Source organism: Rhinolophus sinicus, chromosome X, assembly GCF_036562045.2.
Source record: "Rhinolophus sinicus isolate RSC01 chromosome X, ASM3656204v1, whole genome shotgun sequence".
Classification (NCBI taxonomy): Eukaryota; Metazoa; Chordata; class Mammalia; order Chiroptera; family Rhinolophidae; genus Rhinolophus; species Rhinolophus sinicus.
In genome coordinates this window covers 41,932,362-41,951,979 of record NC_133768.1, presented here as the reverse complement: position 1 = coordinate 41,951,979, position 19,618 = coordinate 41,932,362, and the positions used below count along the sequence as shown (strand labels likewise).

The 19,618-nt window shown below is 46.3% G+C and overlaps 1 protein-coding gene across 3 annotated transcripts in view; it reads left to right on the top strand.

The window, feature by feature from the left end:
- The window catches only part of IQSEC2 (IQ motif and Sec7 domain ArfGEF 2), a 75,936-nt gene that overhangs the window by 4,662 nt on the left and 51,656 nt on the right, over positions 1-19,618 (top strand). For all 3 annotated transcript variants that reach the window (XM_074324133.1, XM_074324134.1, XM_019717698.2), the window contains exon 2: positions 18,503-18,532. In XM_074324133.1, the coding sequence (XP_074180234.1) occupies positions 18,503-18,532 (30 nt within the window). The remainder of the gene's footprint in view (positions 1-18,502; positions 18,533-19,618) is intronic.

Below are 19,618 nucleotides of genomic sequence, written 5' to 3'. Positions count from 1 at the left end.
AAAACCATTTGTCTTCCGCCCCTGCCCACTGTGTTGGGAGCATTGTATTTGTGTGGGAGGAAATAATAATGTTGAGTTGAATGAGAATTAGAGGAGTCTTACTTCTCTGTCTAGATCTGGGGCAAGAATGGGGTTGTTGTCATCCACAAACATTTCTTAGCTGTGTGCACACAGCAGGAGGAACCACCAGCCTGAGCCAACACCATGGTCTCTGTGCTTGAGACCCTCCCTACCCCAGGCCAGAGACACAGAGTTCCAGGCTGGTCCCCCATCGCGGTGGTGCCCAGGACAAAATGCGTAGCAAAGGTGGTGAGGAGTGGAGATCCTCGGAGGAGGGAGAGGTCAGGGCAGGCCAGGCCGCTGGTTGAGGACCCAGATGGAGGGGCTTTGAAGAGAGTGGGCATCTCCTGGTGTCCATTGGAGGGGGAGGTGGGCAGAAGACTGGACTTAGGCTTGCTCTCTTCTGCTCCTCCTTCTGTCCCACCCTTGCCTGCTGTGGCCTCTGAATTTGCAGAGAGCACAGTGACGGCCTGGAGCATAGAGAGGGGGCCACGTATGTGCTGAGTGAGTCTCAGCCTTCTGCATGCCAGGTGCCATCCTATGTGGCTTTATGTAACAATAGCTAACATTTTTTTCTGCATTTACTGTGTGCCAAGCACTGTTTGTTCTAAGTGCTTTCCATGTATGAATTCATTCAATCTTCATCTGAATTCTCTGATGTAGATATTGTTATTAAATCCATTTTACAGATAAGGAACCCGAGGCCCAGAAATGTTGGACAACTTACCCAAGGTCACTCAGTGAATAAGTGACAGAACTGAGGAGCTGGAAGGAGCCCGAGTGGTGGGGCTCCAGAGTCCTCCTGCAGTGTTCTTACCCATCAGGCAATACTGCCTCTTATCTCATTTGTATAGTCCCTGCCGGGTGGGTGTTAGTATTTTCCGCATTTTTCAGACAAGGTAACGAGGATCAGAGAGGGGTGGTTACCTACCTAAGGTCACACAACTGCATGAAGCCTAGAACCATCTGGCTCCTGAGCCTATGGTACACCGTTGCCTCCTGCAGACAGGTGTGGTGTAAAGCCATAAAGACACTCCAGGCATGGCTCTGGGCTTCCCCCAGCAGAGCTCCTGGGACCACTGCCGGAGTCAGGCTCCCTCACATGATTGCCTCCTGGATTTCTGCCATAGTCTCCTAATAGATGCCCCTCCCGCTCTTGCTTTGCCAAGCCTCTGACGAAGGGCAGCCAGGCCAAACTTTCTGCAAGGCTCCAATGGTTTCATTCTCTCTTTGGCCTGCAGGAGAATACGCAAACTCCTCCATCTGCCATGCACAGTCCTCTTAGGATCCGCCCCCAACTTCTCTCTCTCTCTCTCTCATGTCATCTTTTTACAGTCTCCTTCACACAGGCCATGCTCCAGCCAGACTGGCCTGTGTGCCCCCCTGTGAGCCCACGCAGCCTTCTGACAGCCTCTGCATCTTGGCTCATGCTGCTCCCTTCTGGGCGGCTTCATCCAGTTCCCAGGCTCACTCAGCTCTGCTGTCACCTCTCCCATGTTTGTTCGCTGGTCTCTCCCGGTGCTTGGTCTATCCCTGACCCTTGAAATGAGAACTTGGCCCCTTTTTATACCTTGTTGGTTGTTTGTTTACATCTTGTGTCCTCTCTGCTAAATTGAGAGCCTCTTCAGATTGTGATTTAACTGAACTGTATTGAGTGCATATGGTGTCAGGCCTTATGCTAGGTGCTGTGGGCATGAGTGAAGGAGCTAGAAGCTTGGAAACACATAGCACAGCACATAGTAGCTGCTTAATAAATGTTGAGCAGACAAATGGATATCAGATTAAGTCATGGTGCATTAATAGCCACAGGTGCCTAAGTTTTTCTTCATTCCAGGACTCCTGTAGAGAGAGGTGACTCAACTTCAGAATTCTCTTGCCTCCTGTGTGGCTTTTATCTCGTGCTCCCTGGAGCTGTTTGGCCTCTGCTGTCTGTGCTCCCCACACTCACCAGTCTCCCCTTTCGTAGAATGTCAGGGTAGCAGAGATAGATAAGACTTTGGAGACATTTAGGCCACCCTGCTCACAGTTACTTCTCCCTCCCATGCTATGCCCATGTCATACCATGGTTTTGACCCTCAATGCAAGATATTTTGTTCTGAAAGGAGCAAAGAGGCCTGCATAGGACCTTTGTACAGTCCATCCAGTCCAGTGGAAAGTTATTTGTTTATCCATCAAATCTGTATTAGGCTCAAACCCTGGGCCAGGCACAGTGTCTTGGAGTCAGAATAAGATGCATCCCCTCTGGTTCATTCCCTGCTGTATTTCCTGGCAGAATAATAAACACTGGTCACAGGGAGAATGATGGATAAGTGACTTATTTCTTCTTTTGAGGTAACTCATTTAGGGCAAGACCATTTGCCAGTCATTCTCACTGCCTCGTGGCATTGGGTCTCTCTCCAAGCATCCATGTTGAAAGCATTTACATAGGGAAGCCCGTTCTTAAGCACTTAGGAGCTGAAGCTCTCTGGGACCTTCGCATTTGCTGGGGAAGGATTCTGATTCTAGGCAAGTCACTTAACTTTCAGGGCCTCGGTTTTCTCAAGTAGTAAATGGGGACAAGACTATGTTTTCTGATGTGTAAGATTCATGTTGCCCTCCACAAAACTGAATCAGAAAATTTTCTGGTTGCGTAGCATACGCATCAAGCTTCCAATCTGGATGGAAAGCTGAGGGGCAAGGATGGAAAGTAGTATGTGAGGCTGCCCTGCCCCCTAGAGGTGGAGCATAGCAACCAAAACAACCAAAGTAAGCCAAGATCTTCGCATCACAGCCTTTTCAAAACAAGGATGACAATCCAGAGCTGCGTGGCCCAGAAGGGTAATTCCTCTAGCATTTTGGAAAGAAATCTATTACAGTTGTCACTCGATATGTACCATTTCATTATTATGAAATGCATTTCTTTGTTGCTATGTGATTTTTATGCCTTTTTAAAGGGGTAGTGTGATTGCATATCTGGGCCTTTGATTTCCTCCTACTGGATTCCAGAATGCAGTATGCTGGCTAAAACCAGTATTTTTCTCTATATAACCACTTTAGAATTATTGTCATTATATCTGTAATAAAAAGTACCTAATTTCTTTTTCCCCCCAATTTTCCCTGTAAAACTGTACACATCTGATATGCTAGCCAATTCATAAATAACCCATCTAATGCTGATTGTTGTGAGAATTAAATAAGATGACTCATGAAGTGTTCAGCACATAGTGTGTGTTTACTCAGTTATAGGCATTTTTATTATTAATAATGACTTTGTAAAAACTATGTGCTGCGGAAGGGCAGGAGTTAGAAGCCATGTGGGAGCTTACCACATTTCTGAGAGGTTAGTCCAGTGAATATTGTGTGCCTAGTATGGGGCATGGCTTGTGCTATTGTAGGAAGGAAGTTCGTGATTAATATTATACAGTTCCTGGCTTCAGGGTGCTCACAGTTGGGTGGAAAACATGGAAACAGATGATGGCAATGCGATGTCCTGTGCGCTATGCCAGAGGGGAGCTAGGGAGCCATGGGTACCCAAAGGAGGGACTTCTACCCTGACTGTCAGGGAGGGATTCCTGGAGGAGGTGATACCTGAACTGGGCTTGGAGGATGCGTAGGAGTTAGCTAGGTGAAGAAGGATGGCATGTGGGTGGGAATGGGGGGTAAAAAGGAGATTAACGCAGAGGGGGCAGCATAAGAAAAAGTACAGAGGCAGGGAAGCAGCAGGGTATGGGGAGGAGAGGAGCCCTTTTATCAGCTCAGTACAAACTAGAGCACACACAGGGAGTCACGGAGTGTCTGGTGAAGAGTCTGAAGAGTTGGCCAGCCCAGATCATAAGGAGATTTATCCCATTGGAAATTGGGAACCAATATATGGTTTTAAGCTGAGGGGAGAGGTATGAATGGTAGAGTATGGGGTGACCTGTTAAGAGCCATGTTTTGGAGAGATCCATTAGAGGGCAGTTTGGAAGATAGATTGGAGGGCATCCAATGAGGAGGCTGGTGTGATAGTCTAGGTAAGAGATGATAAGGCCTGGGCATAAGCAGTGGGAATAGAGATAATCTATTAGGGAGAAGGCAGTGACAACACAATGACAAGTGCTGTGACAGAGGGGAGTGCAGCCTACTGTGGGAGCTCAGATGAGCGGCTGCCATCTAGGGCCAGTAGGGTTTTTAATAATACCAGCATAAAAGTCAAGAAAGTTTGAGCTGGAAGGACCTTTAAGAATCATCCAGCTCAGGCTATTCATTTTCTAGGTGAGAAGACTGAGGCCGAGAGAGAGAGGACTTTTATAAGGCCACTCAACATGTGAGCAGAGGAGCTGATTAGAAGAGCCACTCTCGTATTCCGTATTCAAAGCATCCTTCGTTAAATGTGCTATATCATGCCTTGAAACCCTGTGAAGGTTGTGGGGATCATTATCTTTGTGTCGTACAGATGAGAAAACCGGGGCTCAAGGAGGCTGGGTGACTTGTCAGGGAGGGAGCAATGAAGAGGAGGCATCACCTCAATAAAGGTTCTTTTGCTTTAGTGGCAGACAAACCCTCTGCCCTGGTTCAGGCCCTCGGAAATCAGATCTGCTAGATTCATAGCTGGGGTCTACGGTCTCCTGTCCTCCACCCAGGCCTAGCCTCCTTTCTGCCTTAGATGTCCTCATTTAACGTAACTGATGCAGCTCAGAGGTATTTTCTGGCCAGGTGGCCAGCACTGTCATCCTGCTTTTTCTGTTTTCATGGAAGAGGGCGGGCCTGTGTCTGTCATCGCTGTGTCCCCATTGCCTTGGGCAGGGTATCTCTGGCTTGGGTGCCTTTGTTTTGAGGCTCCATGGTATGATACAGAAAGAATGAGCTTTGGAGACAGGCAGACCTAAGTTTGAATCTAGGCTCTGCCCCAACCCACTGGATGACTTCAGCTAGGTCATTTTACCTTCTCTGAGCCTTATTTCCTCATCTGTACAATGGGATAACAATGCCCGATTCTCAGGATTAACCACAATCATTTGAATGGTACTCCATGGTACTTGCGGGTACTCAATAAAGAGTTATTTCTGGGGGGAGAAAACCAATGAAATAATCCATGATCTTGCCAAAACATATGCTCTTATACCTCATTTCATAATCATATTGCCAGAGATTCTTCAGTTTTCATAGGCGGTAACTCATCCAAATATTGAAATAGCATATCATTAAAATAAGACAAAGTTGAAAAAAGCACAGCAGAGCAAAACAAAGAAAAGCAGTCATTTCCTTCTCCTTCGTGAAATCTCCCATGGACAATGACTTGAACAATTCAGTGCTTGGCAAAGATTTGCTTCCCCTGAAAACTGGTGTCTTTCCTCCTTCCCAGGATGAGGCTGTTACGGCTCCTTGTATCTTGCTTTCTGCCTCAGGTACCAGTTCATCTGAAGTACAGCTCTAGCATCTTTGTTGATCTTTTTTACTGAGTTCTTGTTTTCTAGTTCAGTTCTTAATCTTTCCTTATCTGTGTTATTGGAGCAAGCCACCTCAAAGCCTTTGTGACTCAGGCAGGTATAAATAACTAATGGGTGTAAATAGTTGAATGAGTAGAAGCCTGGAGAGGCTGGACTGGTGGTGGTGGGCTTTGAAGAGGAACAAAGGGTGGTGCAGGCTGAGGCAACGGAGAGACGGCTGCATCTGCATGGGTGACTGTGGTCCTACGAAGAGTTGAGGGCTGAGGGAGGAGTCGGTCCTTCACTTGCCTGTCTTGTTCCTGCTCTAAAAAGAAGCATGGATTGGAGAGCAGCACCTACATCACCTCTCCCTAGAATCACCCTTTTGTGTGTAACGTGTGGGAGACTGAGGCTCAAAGAAAGAGGGTGAATTTGTTTTTAAAATTAAATCAAAGCAGTACATTTACGCAATTTGCAAAAGGCAAATAGTACACAAGGACGTAAATAGTATGATAAAAAGCCAACATCTCTCTGTCCCCCGCTTTCCAGCCCCAAGAAGGACCACTTTTACCATGTAGGTTTTCTGGTGATAACTTCCTATCTCTAAATAACATGCTTTAATAGTTATTTCTTCACTTATCAACTTTAAACATTATCTGCTGACTTCCTCTTACTATGACAAATAGAAATTTAGCTTATTTTTAACACCTGATTCTTTCTCTCCCTCTCCAAAATATGGATAATTATATTACCATTTTGGTTCCTCTATTTGTTACCTTGGTAACTTTATTAAGTGCTGTTTTAAACTGTGATTTCTTATTTCATCAGTTTTTCACAGTATCTCTTGACCACTCAGTTTGTAAGACATAGTTTCTAGTGCCCCATCCTTCTCTCCATCTCCCCTCTACCCTTCCACTTCCCACTTTTCTGTGTTTGGTACTTTTGCATCCAGCAAGGCTGGTGACATTTGCATCCTGTTCTGTGACAATAATTAGGTCTCCAGCGTTTTATCTAGACAAATTGATTTTAAAAGTTGACGACCAGTACATTGTGTTTATGTGATGATGACTATGTCAATATTATTCATTGCAAGGCCAAATAATGTACTATAATTGCACCTCACTTCCCACAGGTCCACAGTCACTGCCCCTGTACTTCCAGGAAAATGTTCTTAGCATCAAAATCAAATGAATTTTCCTTTCTTTGTGCTCTATGAATTGCTCAAAATCGCACCACTTTTTATTTTGTTTCATATTTGGACCAGGGCTTTCTTTCTGCCTCCCTCCCTTCCTCCCTTCTTTCCCTTTGATGTATTTGCATGCTTGATTACTGTTGTGTGTAGTTCCTTGAAACCATGCGATAATCATAACACATCTTCTGGGGACATTTTACTTCGAGACTTTTAGGAGAGGAACTTTTTGAAACTTCATACTGAAATACAATATGCAGACAGAAAAGTGCTCATATCACAAATGAATAGCTTGGTCAATTTTTACAAGCCAAACACACTTTATGTAACCAGCATTTAGCTCAAGGTCTGTTTGTCATTCACCCCACTTGGTACCCAGTGAGACCTTGCCATTTGATGCACTTTGTCTTTTCTTACATAATTTCTTTGATAGTTTCCCCCCTTCATTTTCTCTTTCTGGAATGTCTGTTAGTTGGATGTTGAACGTCCTGGATTGATCCTCTAGGCTGCTTACCTTTTCTCTCGTATGTTCCATTTTAGAGTTTATGAATAAGTTAATAGAAGGTGTGACTGAGACATTTGTCTATCCAGGCTGGCTTGTTCACTCACTGGCTTTATTTTAAGTGAACCACCAAGGAGCTGGCTATTATAATGGGTGCCTTCCAAATACCAGAATTTATTTGGGGGTCATCAACACGTCACTAGGTGTCTTAATTCATCCGACGTAATTTAATTTCTTTAGCCAAAAGCCCTCTGATATTTTGCCTCAGGGTGAATACCAGGTAACTTGTGTTCTGGATCTGGGGGCTGGGGGGAAGGGGGAAGATTTCACATATTTACCTTCAGTTTACCCCCCTGTTTTCAGCCCCTGGTCGCTCCTACCCTCTCTCATACTTACCATCTCCAAGTCTGGAATCTCTCTGGGCCTCTGGTGGCCTGACTGGCTCCTTCCCCACAACCTCCTGAGTGGTGTCCCTGGCTCTCCTTCCGCTGTGAACACTCTTCTCTTTGTTTTTCTGCTTCCAGAAATTTGTCGAAATTTCTTACCCATTGCTATCACCCTCTCGCATCCTCTTCACTGTTATGAGTTCATACCTTATTTTATTCCTTCACTTTCATGTTAGTGGGGTCCTGGGAGAGAGGGGAGATGTAAACATTAATGCTCTTGAAGTCCAAACTGAGGCTAAATCTACTTTTGTTTCCTCAGTCTAGATTGAGAATGGAAATTATTAGTAAACCCCCCAAATACCCAACCCTGGGTAGCCTTATTGGCATGTCTTGCCTCTGGCTCCAGCCCTGTCATGAGCATTCCCGTAGCAGCCTCTACAGCACCCTTTTCTTCAACATCTGTCATCTAGACCATGCAGTCAAGAGAACCCTCAGCTGAAGAACTGGAGACCTGTGTTCTGACCCCTGCCCTGCCACTGCCTCCCTCTGTAGCTCTGGGCCAGCCCTCCGCCTCTCAGGGTGAGCTTGCCGGGACTCAAGAGGGTCTGGGTCTGCTGTGAGCTGTGCGTCGATAGGATTTGGGTGGGTGCTTGGAGAGCAGCCCAGCCTCCTTTGCTTAGGCAGTGAGGAGCAGGTGGGCCAGAGATGGCCCCCAAGCTCACAGGAGGGGGCTTTGAGGCTGAGCTGAGGCTTCTGCAACAGCAGGCTGCTTTAGCTGCTCCCCCTTCCACCCACTCTCTTTCCCATCATGGCTGAATCTCCAGCCCTCTGCCTCCAGCAGAGGGAAGCAAGAAGGGAGGGCAGGAGAGCCAGTTCCATTTCCCTTTCTTTCCCTTCCCTTCCCTTCCCTTCCTTCCTCCCTCCTCCTCCCTCCCTCCCTCCCTCCCTCCCTCCCTCCCTCCTCTCCTCTCTTCTCCTCTCCTCTCTCTCTTTGCCATAGTGCTGAGCTGGTCTGGGCTGCAATACCCATGCCTAACCTCACCTTCCTTTTCTGGTGCTCCCCGCTTCCATCCTTGAATGCTCATGGTATGGGGGATCTTGGGCTGTGCTGTGTGGAGGGGAGACCAGAGCTTGGGAGGGAGAGAGGCCAAACTCATAGGCTGGTATGGGAGATGAAGTGCCACTTAGCTCTGGCATGACAGAAGGAAGCTGCAGCTGTAGCACTTAAAAGCATTGGTTTTGGAATCAGACAAACCCAGACTTGAATTTCAGCTGCACTGCTTATTAAATGTGTGACTCTAGGTAAATCACATTGCTACTCTGAGCCTCAGTTTTCACATCTATACAATGAGAAGAATAATAACTACCTTGTACAGCTGTTATGAAGATAATACAAGTCTTGGATCGTTGTAGGTGTTTAATAAATAGTCACCTTATTCTTTTTGGATTATTAGAAGGCAGAATATGCTAAGGACCAAATAAAGCCTGCTTTACTGATTGAAAGGAGAGGGGGTTTAGAGAAGATAGCATTAGACCTCATCACTCCTTGGGCTGAGCCCCCGCAAGGGCTCCCCAGCAATTATAGGATGAAGTTCACATTCTTGCCTGGTGTTTAAGGCTCTCTTTGTTGTAGTCTCTGACTGTCTTTCTTCTCTTGAGAATAAAAATGTAAAGTGATACTTGCCTCTTCATTTCCTGACAAGAAATTTAAAAAGTGAGAGACAAATATGGCCTTTGAAGTCTGCAGCTGTCGTCCTCATCGCCATTCTTACCATCCCACAACTTGTCTAAAACCACCATGGCCTTCATTTTGCATCCCCACCACCTTCTTGGCCTTGATGTTGCGTGGGTTCATTGCTGAAAGTGTTTACATTATCCGACGAGTTTTTGATTTGTCCTGTGGTTCATCTTGTTGTTCTTCTCTTTTAATAACCTTTAAAAGGTTTCCTTGCATGTTACCATTACCTCATCCACTTGACTTCTATACCTGCTTATTTGTCATTTCTAGGTCTGATTCTCGGCTCAACTGGGCCCCTTAGAAAGGGGTCTTCCTCTCCACCTGAATCATCTTTCCAAAGGCTTTTACTTTCACCTTTCACATGGTCATGCTTTAGATGGCACTTGAACTTGGGAGGCATCTTTGCCTCTCTCCTAGTGCTTGGCCATCACAGGTAGGTCTTCACACCATTTGTGGTCTAGGAAAGCTCTTGTGTGTGCCTTTGGGTCACACCACAGCCCCACTCATCTTTCTGACCACTTTATTCCCTTCCCGACTTTGCACTCAAGTTGTACTGAACTGTCCAGGGTTCTCTAAGCTAGTGGGCTTGTTTATGCTTCTATGCCGATGTTCCAGCGGTTCTCCTGGCCAAGAATGCCTTGTTACCCCTGGGTATGTGATAGATATCTACTTGACTGTTGAAGAACATCTTAACACTCCCACTGTTCCAGGCACTTGGAAACAGTGAACAAAACAGACAAAACCTCTGCCCTGCAGAGCAGACATTTCCAATGGGGGAAGCAGAGACAGAACAGAAACAAAAAAGAAGGTACAGAATATGTCAAACAGTGGTAAGTGCTATGGAGAAAAATAAGGCTGGGCAGGGAGATGGGGAATGCAGAGGCCCAGTCAACTCCACCATAGCCAGTGTTCACATGACCATTATTAAGCAGCCTTTTCTCATTTAAGCATTTTCCAATGTTATTACATATTCATTAAAACCATAATCCTTCCAACAACTTTATCAGGTTAGTGGTATTATTATCTCCATGATGTTGATGAGCAACCTATGCCTTAGAGATGTAAATCACGTAGTTAGGAGGGGCAGAGCTGGGGTTTAAACCCAGACCTGTCTGACCCAAAGCCTGTGCTCACGACCACTAAGCCATTGTGCCCCCAACAAGCCTCACAACAAGTCTCTGCAGTTGGAATTATCAAACCTATTTTATACGTGGGGAAATAGGTTCAGAGAGGGGAATAGACTCATCCATGGTTGCACAGCAAATAAATGGATTTGCACCCAGATCTGTCCAACACCCAAGGCTAGGCCCTTCTACAAACCCTGAGGACTAGGAGGGACCTATGGACTTGCCTGCCTCTGTGGGGTCCAGGCAAGGTACCAGTTGAGGCCCTTGGCTCTCCTCCCTTCTCTTCCCACCTGTGGTTCATATGGAACCTTAAGATGTGTGTGGACAGCCCAGCCCACATTCAAGCCCCGTCTATTTCCCCACCCCCTTGACCACCCGTTGGGCCTAGCAGATGGACCGAGATAATAAGACCACACAATTCCTGCAAGGAAGCTCAAGAACTATGGGCAGAGAATTCTGGGGTTTGGGGTATCTGGAGTGCAGTCTGGAAGAGAGGGGGCCAGAGTTGCTGATGGACATATTCCCTTGGCCCCACAGACCTCATAGAGATGGGTCTCTAAAGTGTGGGGCCCAGTGTAGCGGCCTCTGTTTCCTCATACAGCCTACGACACTGTGATTTGTCATAGGCCGGGCTCCATGAGCCTTCTACTTTGGTTTCCGGAGCTAGGTCCTGCTCTGCAGTGAGGGGGGCAGTGTTCCATGGGCCTGGGTCTTCGGGGTCTCTGGCCCTCTGGCTGGACACCTGCCTTCCTAGCAAGTGTCACTGGGTGTGCACACAGGCCACTAGGTTACCTTCACAGTGTTGTGTTCAGAGCACTCTCGGGATACTTACTGTCCTTTCTTAGGAGCTCTTTAAAAAATTAAACATTTAGTGCATTCTTCCATTAGAAAATTTAGAAAAAAGTGGAAAAAGTGGAGGAGAAACACATTACCCATCATTGCCACACACAAAGGCAGCCACTCGGAACATTTGGTGTATTTCCCTCATTCTCTGCATTGTTTTCATACAGTTGAAATGATACAGCACATATGATTTTTTCTTGCTTTTTTGTTTGAGCATTTCCTCACGTCACTGCATATTCTTCATAAGCATCATTTTTAATGGCAAGGATATACGTAATGTACCTCATCATTCTTAAACGTAGGGTGTAGAAGCTGGGCCCATTTTTCACTGGTTTAAATCATGCTGCAGTGGGCATCCCTGTACATACAGCTTTAGGGAACTGGCCTGGTACAGGAACAATTCCATTGAGCTTATTTCCCTTTCTAGATGGTCCCTCTGGCTGGTCTGATCCATTCTTGTAGTCATTCATTCATTCATTCCATTAGCACGTGTTTGCTCGGTACTGCTGTGGACCAGATGCTGAACTGAGGGCATGGATGTGACTAAGACACAGCCCCCGCTGCTACGATGTCCCAGTCTGCAGGGAGAGTCAGGCATGGAAATGGACACTGTCAGCACAGTTTGATCAGGGCGGTGATAGAGTCAAGGAAAGGACCTGTGGAAGAACAGAGGAAGGGATCATCATCCAGCCTGAGGACATTGAGACAAGCTTCCTGAAGCTTGCCTACATGAGTCGTGGAGGATGAATAGGAGTTTGCTGGGATAAGAAAGGGAGCTTGCTGGTAAACACAACAAATCGAATAAATTTATTTATCTCTGTTGCTTCCCCCAAATCCCACTGAAATATGAGTAAATGAATAAAAAAGGGACAACACTTAAGGTCAGGGATGCTGATCAGAAGTAAATTATTCCATCCAGAAAGCCCCATAAATACTCAGAATTCAGAGGCGCTATGAAGGCAGAAGGCCGGGTGAGGTGTGGAACTGCAAATAGGGAGAATATTGGAAGTCTGTTAACAGAGCCTCTTGGCCCCTCTCCAACCGCATCTAGTCAGGGACTGCCCCTGCCTTGCCCCCGCCAGGCCCATCTCTGCAGATTCTTTGTAGAAATTGAAGTTAAGAGGCTCTGGGCTGGGGTACACCAGGCACAATGGAGGATGGGGTGAAACGGGGCTACAAGCAAAGGGACCTGCATCCTGAAACAGTGGGACCCCCAACTTCTTTCCACTCCCCTACTTCTAAGACCCCAAAGTCAGGATCACATGAGAGAGCAAAGGATTATTCTCTGGGGAAACTGAAAGGCTCCAGGAAAAGGCCTCCAAAAGATGACATTTGGGAGTCTTCCAACACAAGAACAGGCTTGCAGCTCAGTAACTCGGTGAAGCCCACCACCTGGCAGGCGCCACCTACACACACAGCTTCCCATCAGCTCTTTAGTGTCATGGGGAACTGATCACCAAGGCTCACCAGCCATGGACCCTTAAAATAGGTATATTTCATTTATGTAAATTAAACCTCAGTAAAACTGACATGAAGAAAAAACCCCGAGCCTTAGGTAGCCAGAGGTGGTCAGCTAGTACAAGGCCATTTGAGGAAGACCATCAACCTGCAAGAATGACCAAAAAAGCAAGCAAGCAAACAAACATAGGAAACGAACTTGGAAGGAACAGGGGTAATGAAGGGAGGAGGAGAAACCTGGGAGATTAAAGACAGTGAGAGCCAAAATAAAGATTTCAGCAGGAGGGTTAGAAAATAAAAGGTGAGGAAATGTTCTAGGAAGCAGGATAACGAGACAAAGAGATGGACAACAGAAAATTGGAGGATGGGTTGAGGAACTCTAACATCCAACAATAGGAGTCCCAGAAGTAGAGAAAGGAGGAATCAGCAGGAAGGAAATGATCCAAGAGGTAATACAAGAACATGTCCCAGAACCAAAGGAATGAAAATCCCATTGAGTAACCAGCAAAATAAACGATAAAAAGACCCATATTAAGGTATGCCCCTGTGAAACACCAGAGATAAAAGGACGATCCTAAAAGCTTCCAGAGGAAAACCATGTCACGTACAAAGGATCAAGAAAAAGAATGACATTGGACTTCTCAACAGCCACACTGGAAGCTAGGAGACAGTGGAGCAGTGTTCTCAAAATTCTGAGGGGGCATAATTTCCAACCTAGAACTCTATACTCAGTTGATGTCAATCAAAGGTGAGGGCATAATAAAGGCATTCTCAGGCATGTAATATCTAAAGATTTTATGTCCCATGCCTCCTTTCTCAGGAAGCACTGGAGAAAGCGCTCCAGTGAAATGAAGACATAAGCTCATAAAAAAGGTCAAAGAATCTAGGAAACAGAAAATCCAACACAGAATCCCGGGGTGGTGGGGAAGGGAGAAGATCTTAGGGCAACATTGTGCAGGCCTAGAGAGCAACCAGTTCGAATTGTAGCAGGAACGGATGTCTTGAAGGAAAAAAAAAAATCTGATGGATTTACCTGATATGTCAAAACATATTGAGAGGAGAATTGCACTTGTGATAGAGTTGGGAGAGAATCGATCATATATATGAAGAAAACTAAGCCAGCAAGCAAAATAGTAATAATAATTATAGTAGTAATCAACACCAGGGAAAAGAAAAAGTTGTATGGAAAAGGAAATGTAACTATACCATATGATATGATTTATGCACTATTAGTATTGAGGCAGTCATATAATGTAAACCACTAATATTGATTTAACCAAAACTTTGTGATATGACTATAGTGGTAGAATGAGAGGAAGGGACGTGTGTACCTGCATGAAAACTGGGGGCTGGAGGTGGAAGTGTGTGTAAAGCTGTATCCTCTCCCTGCACAGTAAGAATTCTGTACAGAATATATAACACTACACAAATAAATCAAGAAATGGAAGTATGTGTGTGGTCTTTAGAAATGAGAAGGTAAATATCTGAGAAGACAGTTAAAAGACTTGAAAACGGTTTGTCTCTGAGAGTGGGTGTTGGGGGTGGGGTGGGAACAGGTAGACTGGGGAATTTGTGTTTTTTGTTATAATCCTTCCAGTACAGTGTGACTTAATAATCTATAGACATGTATTACTTTGGAAAACAAAATTTTAATAATACACAAAAATTTCAAATGGATTAGCAATATGAGTATATACTTTGGAAATATGAGTGTGAACTCAGAAAAAAATAACTAAAAGAGTTGACAGACTCTTTTTTTTTTTTCTTTTTTAAGGAGGGCGCAGCTCACAGGGGCCCATGCAGAGATCAAACTGGTAACCTTGGTGTTTTTAGAACCATGCTCGAACCAACTGAGCTAACTGGCCACCCCAAGAGGCTATTATTTTTGTTAAGATGCTTTTATAATTTGACTTTTTAAATTATTTCACCTATCACTTTAATAAAATTAAAAATATTTCTAAAACTGTAAATAGGGGCAAGAGTGTTCCAGGTAGCAAATACCAGATGTGCTAAAAACAAAACAAAACAAACAAACAAAAGCAGATGGAAGGGCAGAGTGAGATTTAGACCTTTGGAGAGGTTGGGCTTGACCAGCAGGAAGGTTGCTGGGAAAATTACTGAATGATGATGGAAGTGGAACCATGTCAAGTGCTTTGCACTTCAGAGACGTTCCTTTGGCAGCCGGTCTGACAAGGGAGTGTCCGTTGAAGAGACTTGCAGTTAGACAAAGTGATGTTTGGGACAGGAGGTGCCTGGCAACCCCAGGTCTCATTCACAGCTTTTGGAGAGACCTGCATGACTCCTGGGTCAGGGTACCCACCTCTTTCTCCTCAGGACACTTCTGGGAGGAGCCCTGTTCACAGTTGCCCTTCAAGTCTCCTTAAAAAATTCTGCTTTCATTGATGTCCAATCTCCTTTCTGTTGGACACCTGATTTTTTTGACATGTTACTCGAATCCTGGCTTGAGGACCAGTCTGATTCTTTCAGGTCACTTTGCATATCTTGTTTCTGGTGTGTTTTATGTTTGTTTTATTAGTTTAGCTCTTAGAGGACAACCTTGTTTATCTAATTCCAGTTTCTGGGTGAGAGGTGCCTTATAGTTTCCCCAGATGTTTATAGATTGCCTAGAGCATCAAAACCACAGGCCGGGAATCCCGTCAGGAGATGAGGGCAGAAACCCCAATATGGCTACTTGAGGTCCTATATTCTTTTCAGCTATTCTGCTCTGTTGTCCCCATAAGTCCTCAAAAGGTTCAGGAACTTTTGATTTTTTTGCCATTTATGCTCCCTCATCTGCCGATTGTTCCTTGTACCTGGAAACAGCAACATCAGAATCCTTGGTCAGATTACATGCCTGAGTTTTCAGTTCAGCAAATATGGTCACTATACTCCTAGGCTTCAATGCATTACTGTTTAGTGACATCACTCCTGAGAAGGGGAATTGGCATAACTGAGCCTTTGAGAAGCCTGGGGTCCTAAGTGGCCTTTCATTAGGAGAAGGCTGTGGGACTAGCAGGAGAAATCCTTCTCCTCTCCTGACGTGGAGTGATACAGTAAGGCCTGCTATCCTGAGTCTTTGCTTCTTCATGTGGACAGCTGGACCCAGTTGATAAAGGAGAAACTTTGGGATTCTAACAAAACTAAATGTTTTAGGGCCTGAAGATTGTTTGGGACTCAACTAACATAGCCTCGTTGTTTTATAGATGAGGAACCAAGGTCCAGAGAGCAATGACTTGTCCAAGTCTATGCTGCCAGTTAGGGAATGAGCCGTAATAGAGCCCAGCATTCTTTCTACCAGTCTGTGCTGTGCCCTGAAAGAATGGCAGCCCAGCTACCTGGAGTAAGAGGTGGATTGACCACTGGGCAGGGCTTGATGATCGTTATCTGTACATAATTAATAATATACTAAATGCATAAGGGGCCGCAGACCCCTGAGGTGGATGCATCACTACATTGAAGGTCGTATGATTCCGTATACCCCCAAACTAGTAAGAATCAGTCCGCAGTGAGAACTGGCTAATTCACTCTGTATCATGGCTCAGAGTGTCTTTTGCTCCTCTTAGCTGCCATCTTGAGGACTGGAACATCATCTAGAAATGCTCTTGGAGCAGAGGTACATATCTGGTAACCTCCGAGAAGACAAGGCCCTGCAGAGGAAGGGTCTGTCTTGACACTGGGGAACCAGCATGAGGAAAGCCATCTTAACCATGCACAAGTGCCCAGCACTGAGCTGCTAGTACGGTGGAGCCTGGTAGTAAGAGCACGAGCTTTGGGGTTCACACCAAGCCCCCCTTACTTGTGTGACATGGGGCAAATCATTTCAGTTTCTCTGAGTCTCAGTTTCATCATCTTAAAATTGGATAGGTAATTCCCACTTTGCAGGATCAAAGGAGATAATGTACAAAAAGAGCTTGACACCTTGCCCGGTACATAGTAGGTGCTTAGTGATTGTTCACATGACAATGGAGATGAGTATATACGTCGCTCTAAAGTAGATTGGGGCAGGGGGCCAGCCCACGAGCTCCTTGAGGTTTGTATTCCTGGGTTGGGGCCTGGTATACAGTAGACTGCATAACAGTGTTTTGGGGTTTGGGGGTGGGGTGACAAGGAGACCAGCGTGCCTGGAGCAGAGGGTTAATGTTTGGGAGAGAGGCTGAGGGTCTTGGCTTCCATTCTTTCAGTAGTCAGGGAGTCACTGAAGTTAGGCCCCTCTGACCTGGTACCTGTGGATAATTGGGCCAGGCTTCAGAAGCAATCTTATTGCTGCAGAGTCAGATAGAAAGTTTTAATAAATGTGAAAAGGTGCTCTATGACCCTGGTCCTCCATCTTTTAGGGGGCTGTGAAGGCTATAGGTTGGAACCATTGTTGTTGGCTGCGCATGTACATTGTACCATGTACCAGGCACTGTGCTAGGCCGAGCCTCACTGCACCCCCTCCTCCACCAAGGAGAGGGATTGTCATTATCCTGCCCCCATTTTACAAGTGACAAAGCTGAGGGTGGACAGAGAGGAGTGCCTTGCCCGGGATTATGTGGCTAATAAGTAGCAGAACTGGAAGTACTGGACTCAACTACTGCACTGAGCTCACTGTCTGAGCCCCAGCACCCTGATGCTTGCCTGCCTCACCTCACTGGGGGGTGCTCCCGTCACTCTTCCAACAAATACTCTCTTCTGAGGTCCACCACCCTACCTGTGTGTGTCCCTCTCTCGTTTTGCACTCTGCATAGATGACGCTCCCCTCACTAAAGGTCACATCACGGTTCTCGCAGCTGAGGACAGAGCCTGCGGTGTGTTCATCTCTGTCCGCTCTGCAGTCAGTTATGGTTGGGGGCGGTGGATAAAGATGGAGAAAGACGACAGGGGATGGGGAAGGCAATTCCCACACTCTCCCGCTTCTTCCAAGTTCCCTGCTCCTCCTTCCTGCCCTTCCCCACCCCCAGTGCAGCAGCTCCCGTCCTTCCTAACTCTCCATGCCTGTGTGTGAGTGCGCGTGCGTGTGCACACAGACACACACCTTTTAGGGAGGAGCAGCACAGGGATGTAGTTCAGATTTCACTCATCCCCTCGGTTCCCTCAAAGCTGTCCCCCACTCCATTCTCTTTTGTCGCCCTTCCTTTGCCTCTGAGGGGCCTCACAGTGAAGAAGGCATACCAATGTAGTAAAAAGGAGCTCAGCAGCTGACTCACCCTCTCTGCCTCATTCTCTTCATCTGGAAAATAAGCAGGTTGGACCAGGCAATTGGCAAAGCCTCTTCTATGTTGTTAATAATACCTGGCATTTGTCTGCTGGGTTCCAAAGGGCTTAATCATCCCAACAGCCCTCTGAGAATTGGCCTCATGTTACAAGTGGGGAGACTGAGGTTCAGGTTCCGAGAGAAGTGACTTGCCCAGGTCCTAGGGCTGGTAAGTGGCAGAGCCGTTATCAGAGGCTCCGTCTGTCTGTGTTCAAAGCTCGGGTGTTGCTCCTGCGCACAGCTGCAGGCTGCCTCTCAGCCACTCCCAGGAAGGCCTTACTCCTCACCATGACCCATCAGGCCTACACGGTTGGTTCCTGGCACCTCTGCGACCTCACCTCTGACCACTCTTCCCCTCACTCACTCCATCCCAGCCACACTGTCCTCTTCCCTGTCCCAACCACTGGCCAGACCCTGTGCCATCTCACGGCACTTGCACTGGCTTTTCATTCTGCAAGAAATACCCTACCCCTCATTTTCACGATGTGTGTCAGACCTCAAGGCCACTATGTAGGGTAGCGGGGGAAGAAGAGGAGAAAGCATATGCTGACTGTTGATTTTTTTCTATTTCCCTTTCAGATCTGATGGTGAGAATTCCAGAACAGTCAGGTCAGTACTTCCTTTCTTTAGCATGAGTTGGGAGGTGGGGCAGGGACTGGGGTGGGGACTTCTGGTTTGTTACTTCAGGATCCATAGGTAGGGGTGGGGGCCAACTCCAGAGCTGGTTTTGTCCTGTTGGTATTAGGGGTGGGTATGGAGTAGGGTGGGAGGGCTGGAGTGAATTTGGCAAGCATGGGGAGGGGGTTGAAACTGTTCCTCAGTCTTTCTGACCCTGACTGACTCCGGTGCTGGGCTGAACCCTGGAGGGGCTCAGGGGAGCTGCCCAGGTGGGAAAGCCGACCTGCAGGCAGGTCACCTCTGACCCTGGGACCTTCTCCACCTTCTCCTCCCAGGAGAAGAGGGCACAGTAGGCGTGGGGCTTCCCTGGTCCGGCTTTTGTGCTCTACCCTGAACTGCGCTAGCCCTGAGTAGTGGGATTTGGATGGACTTTTGATGTGACACATTCTACATATTAGAAATATAATTATGGTGACAAGTGCACTTTTTTTTTTGCATGCTTGGTAAAAAAAAAAAGGTTTACAAGTTTCAGTAAGTTTTCAGGGTGTGATCAATCTGCCACTTGAGGAGGCAGGAATAAAACTGGGTTAGAGACAAGGGCTCTGTTTGCATTTCCCAGGCCTCAACCTCTCAGAAGCTTCATGAAGACACAATATGCAGTATAGGGACTAAGTGGGAATGATGAGGCTCTCAGAGTGGGGCCCATCGGTCTTAGCATCCAGGCCAGGGCTGATGGGATGGGCCTCTGAGATGAGATGGTCCCAGGCAACAGAGGCATCGGATGAATGTACTCAGTCCCAGCCAGGGTTACAACGAACATACACAAAGGGTGCCAAAAAAACGTACACACGTTTTAAGAAAGGAAAAAAAACTGTATTAAAATTGTAATACTCAATATATACCAATAACAAAAGATGAATACAAGTCACGTTTGACTTCTGCAATTACAAGAGGCGCTCAGAGTGGTTACCATCAGTGTAATTTTAATACATTTTTCCCTTTCTTAAAATGTGTATACATGTTTTTGGCACCCTCTGTATAGCACCTTTGTGAAGAGCAGAATCCACTGAGTGGATC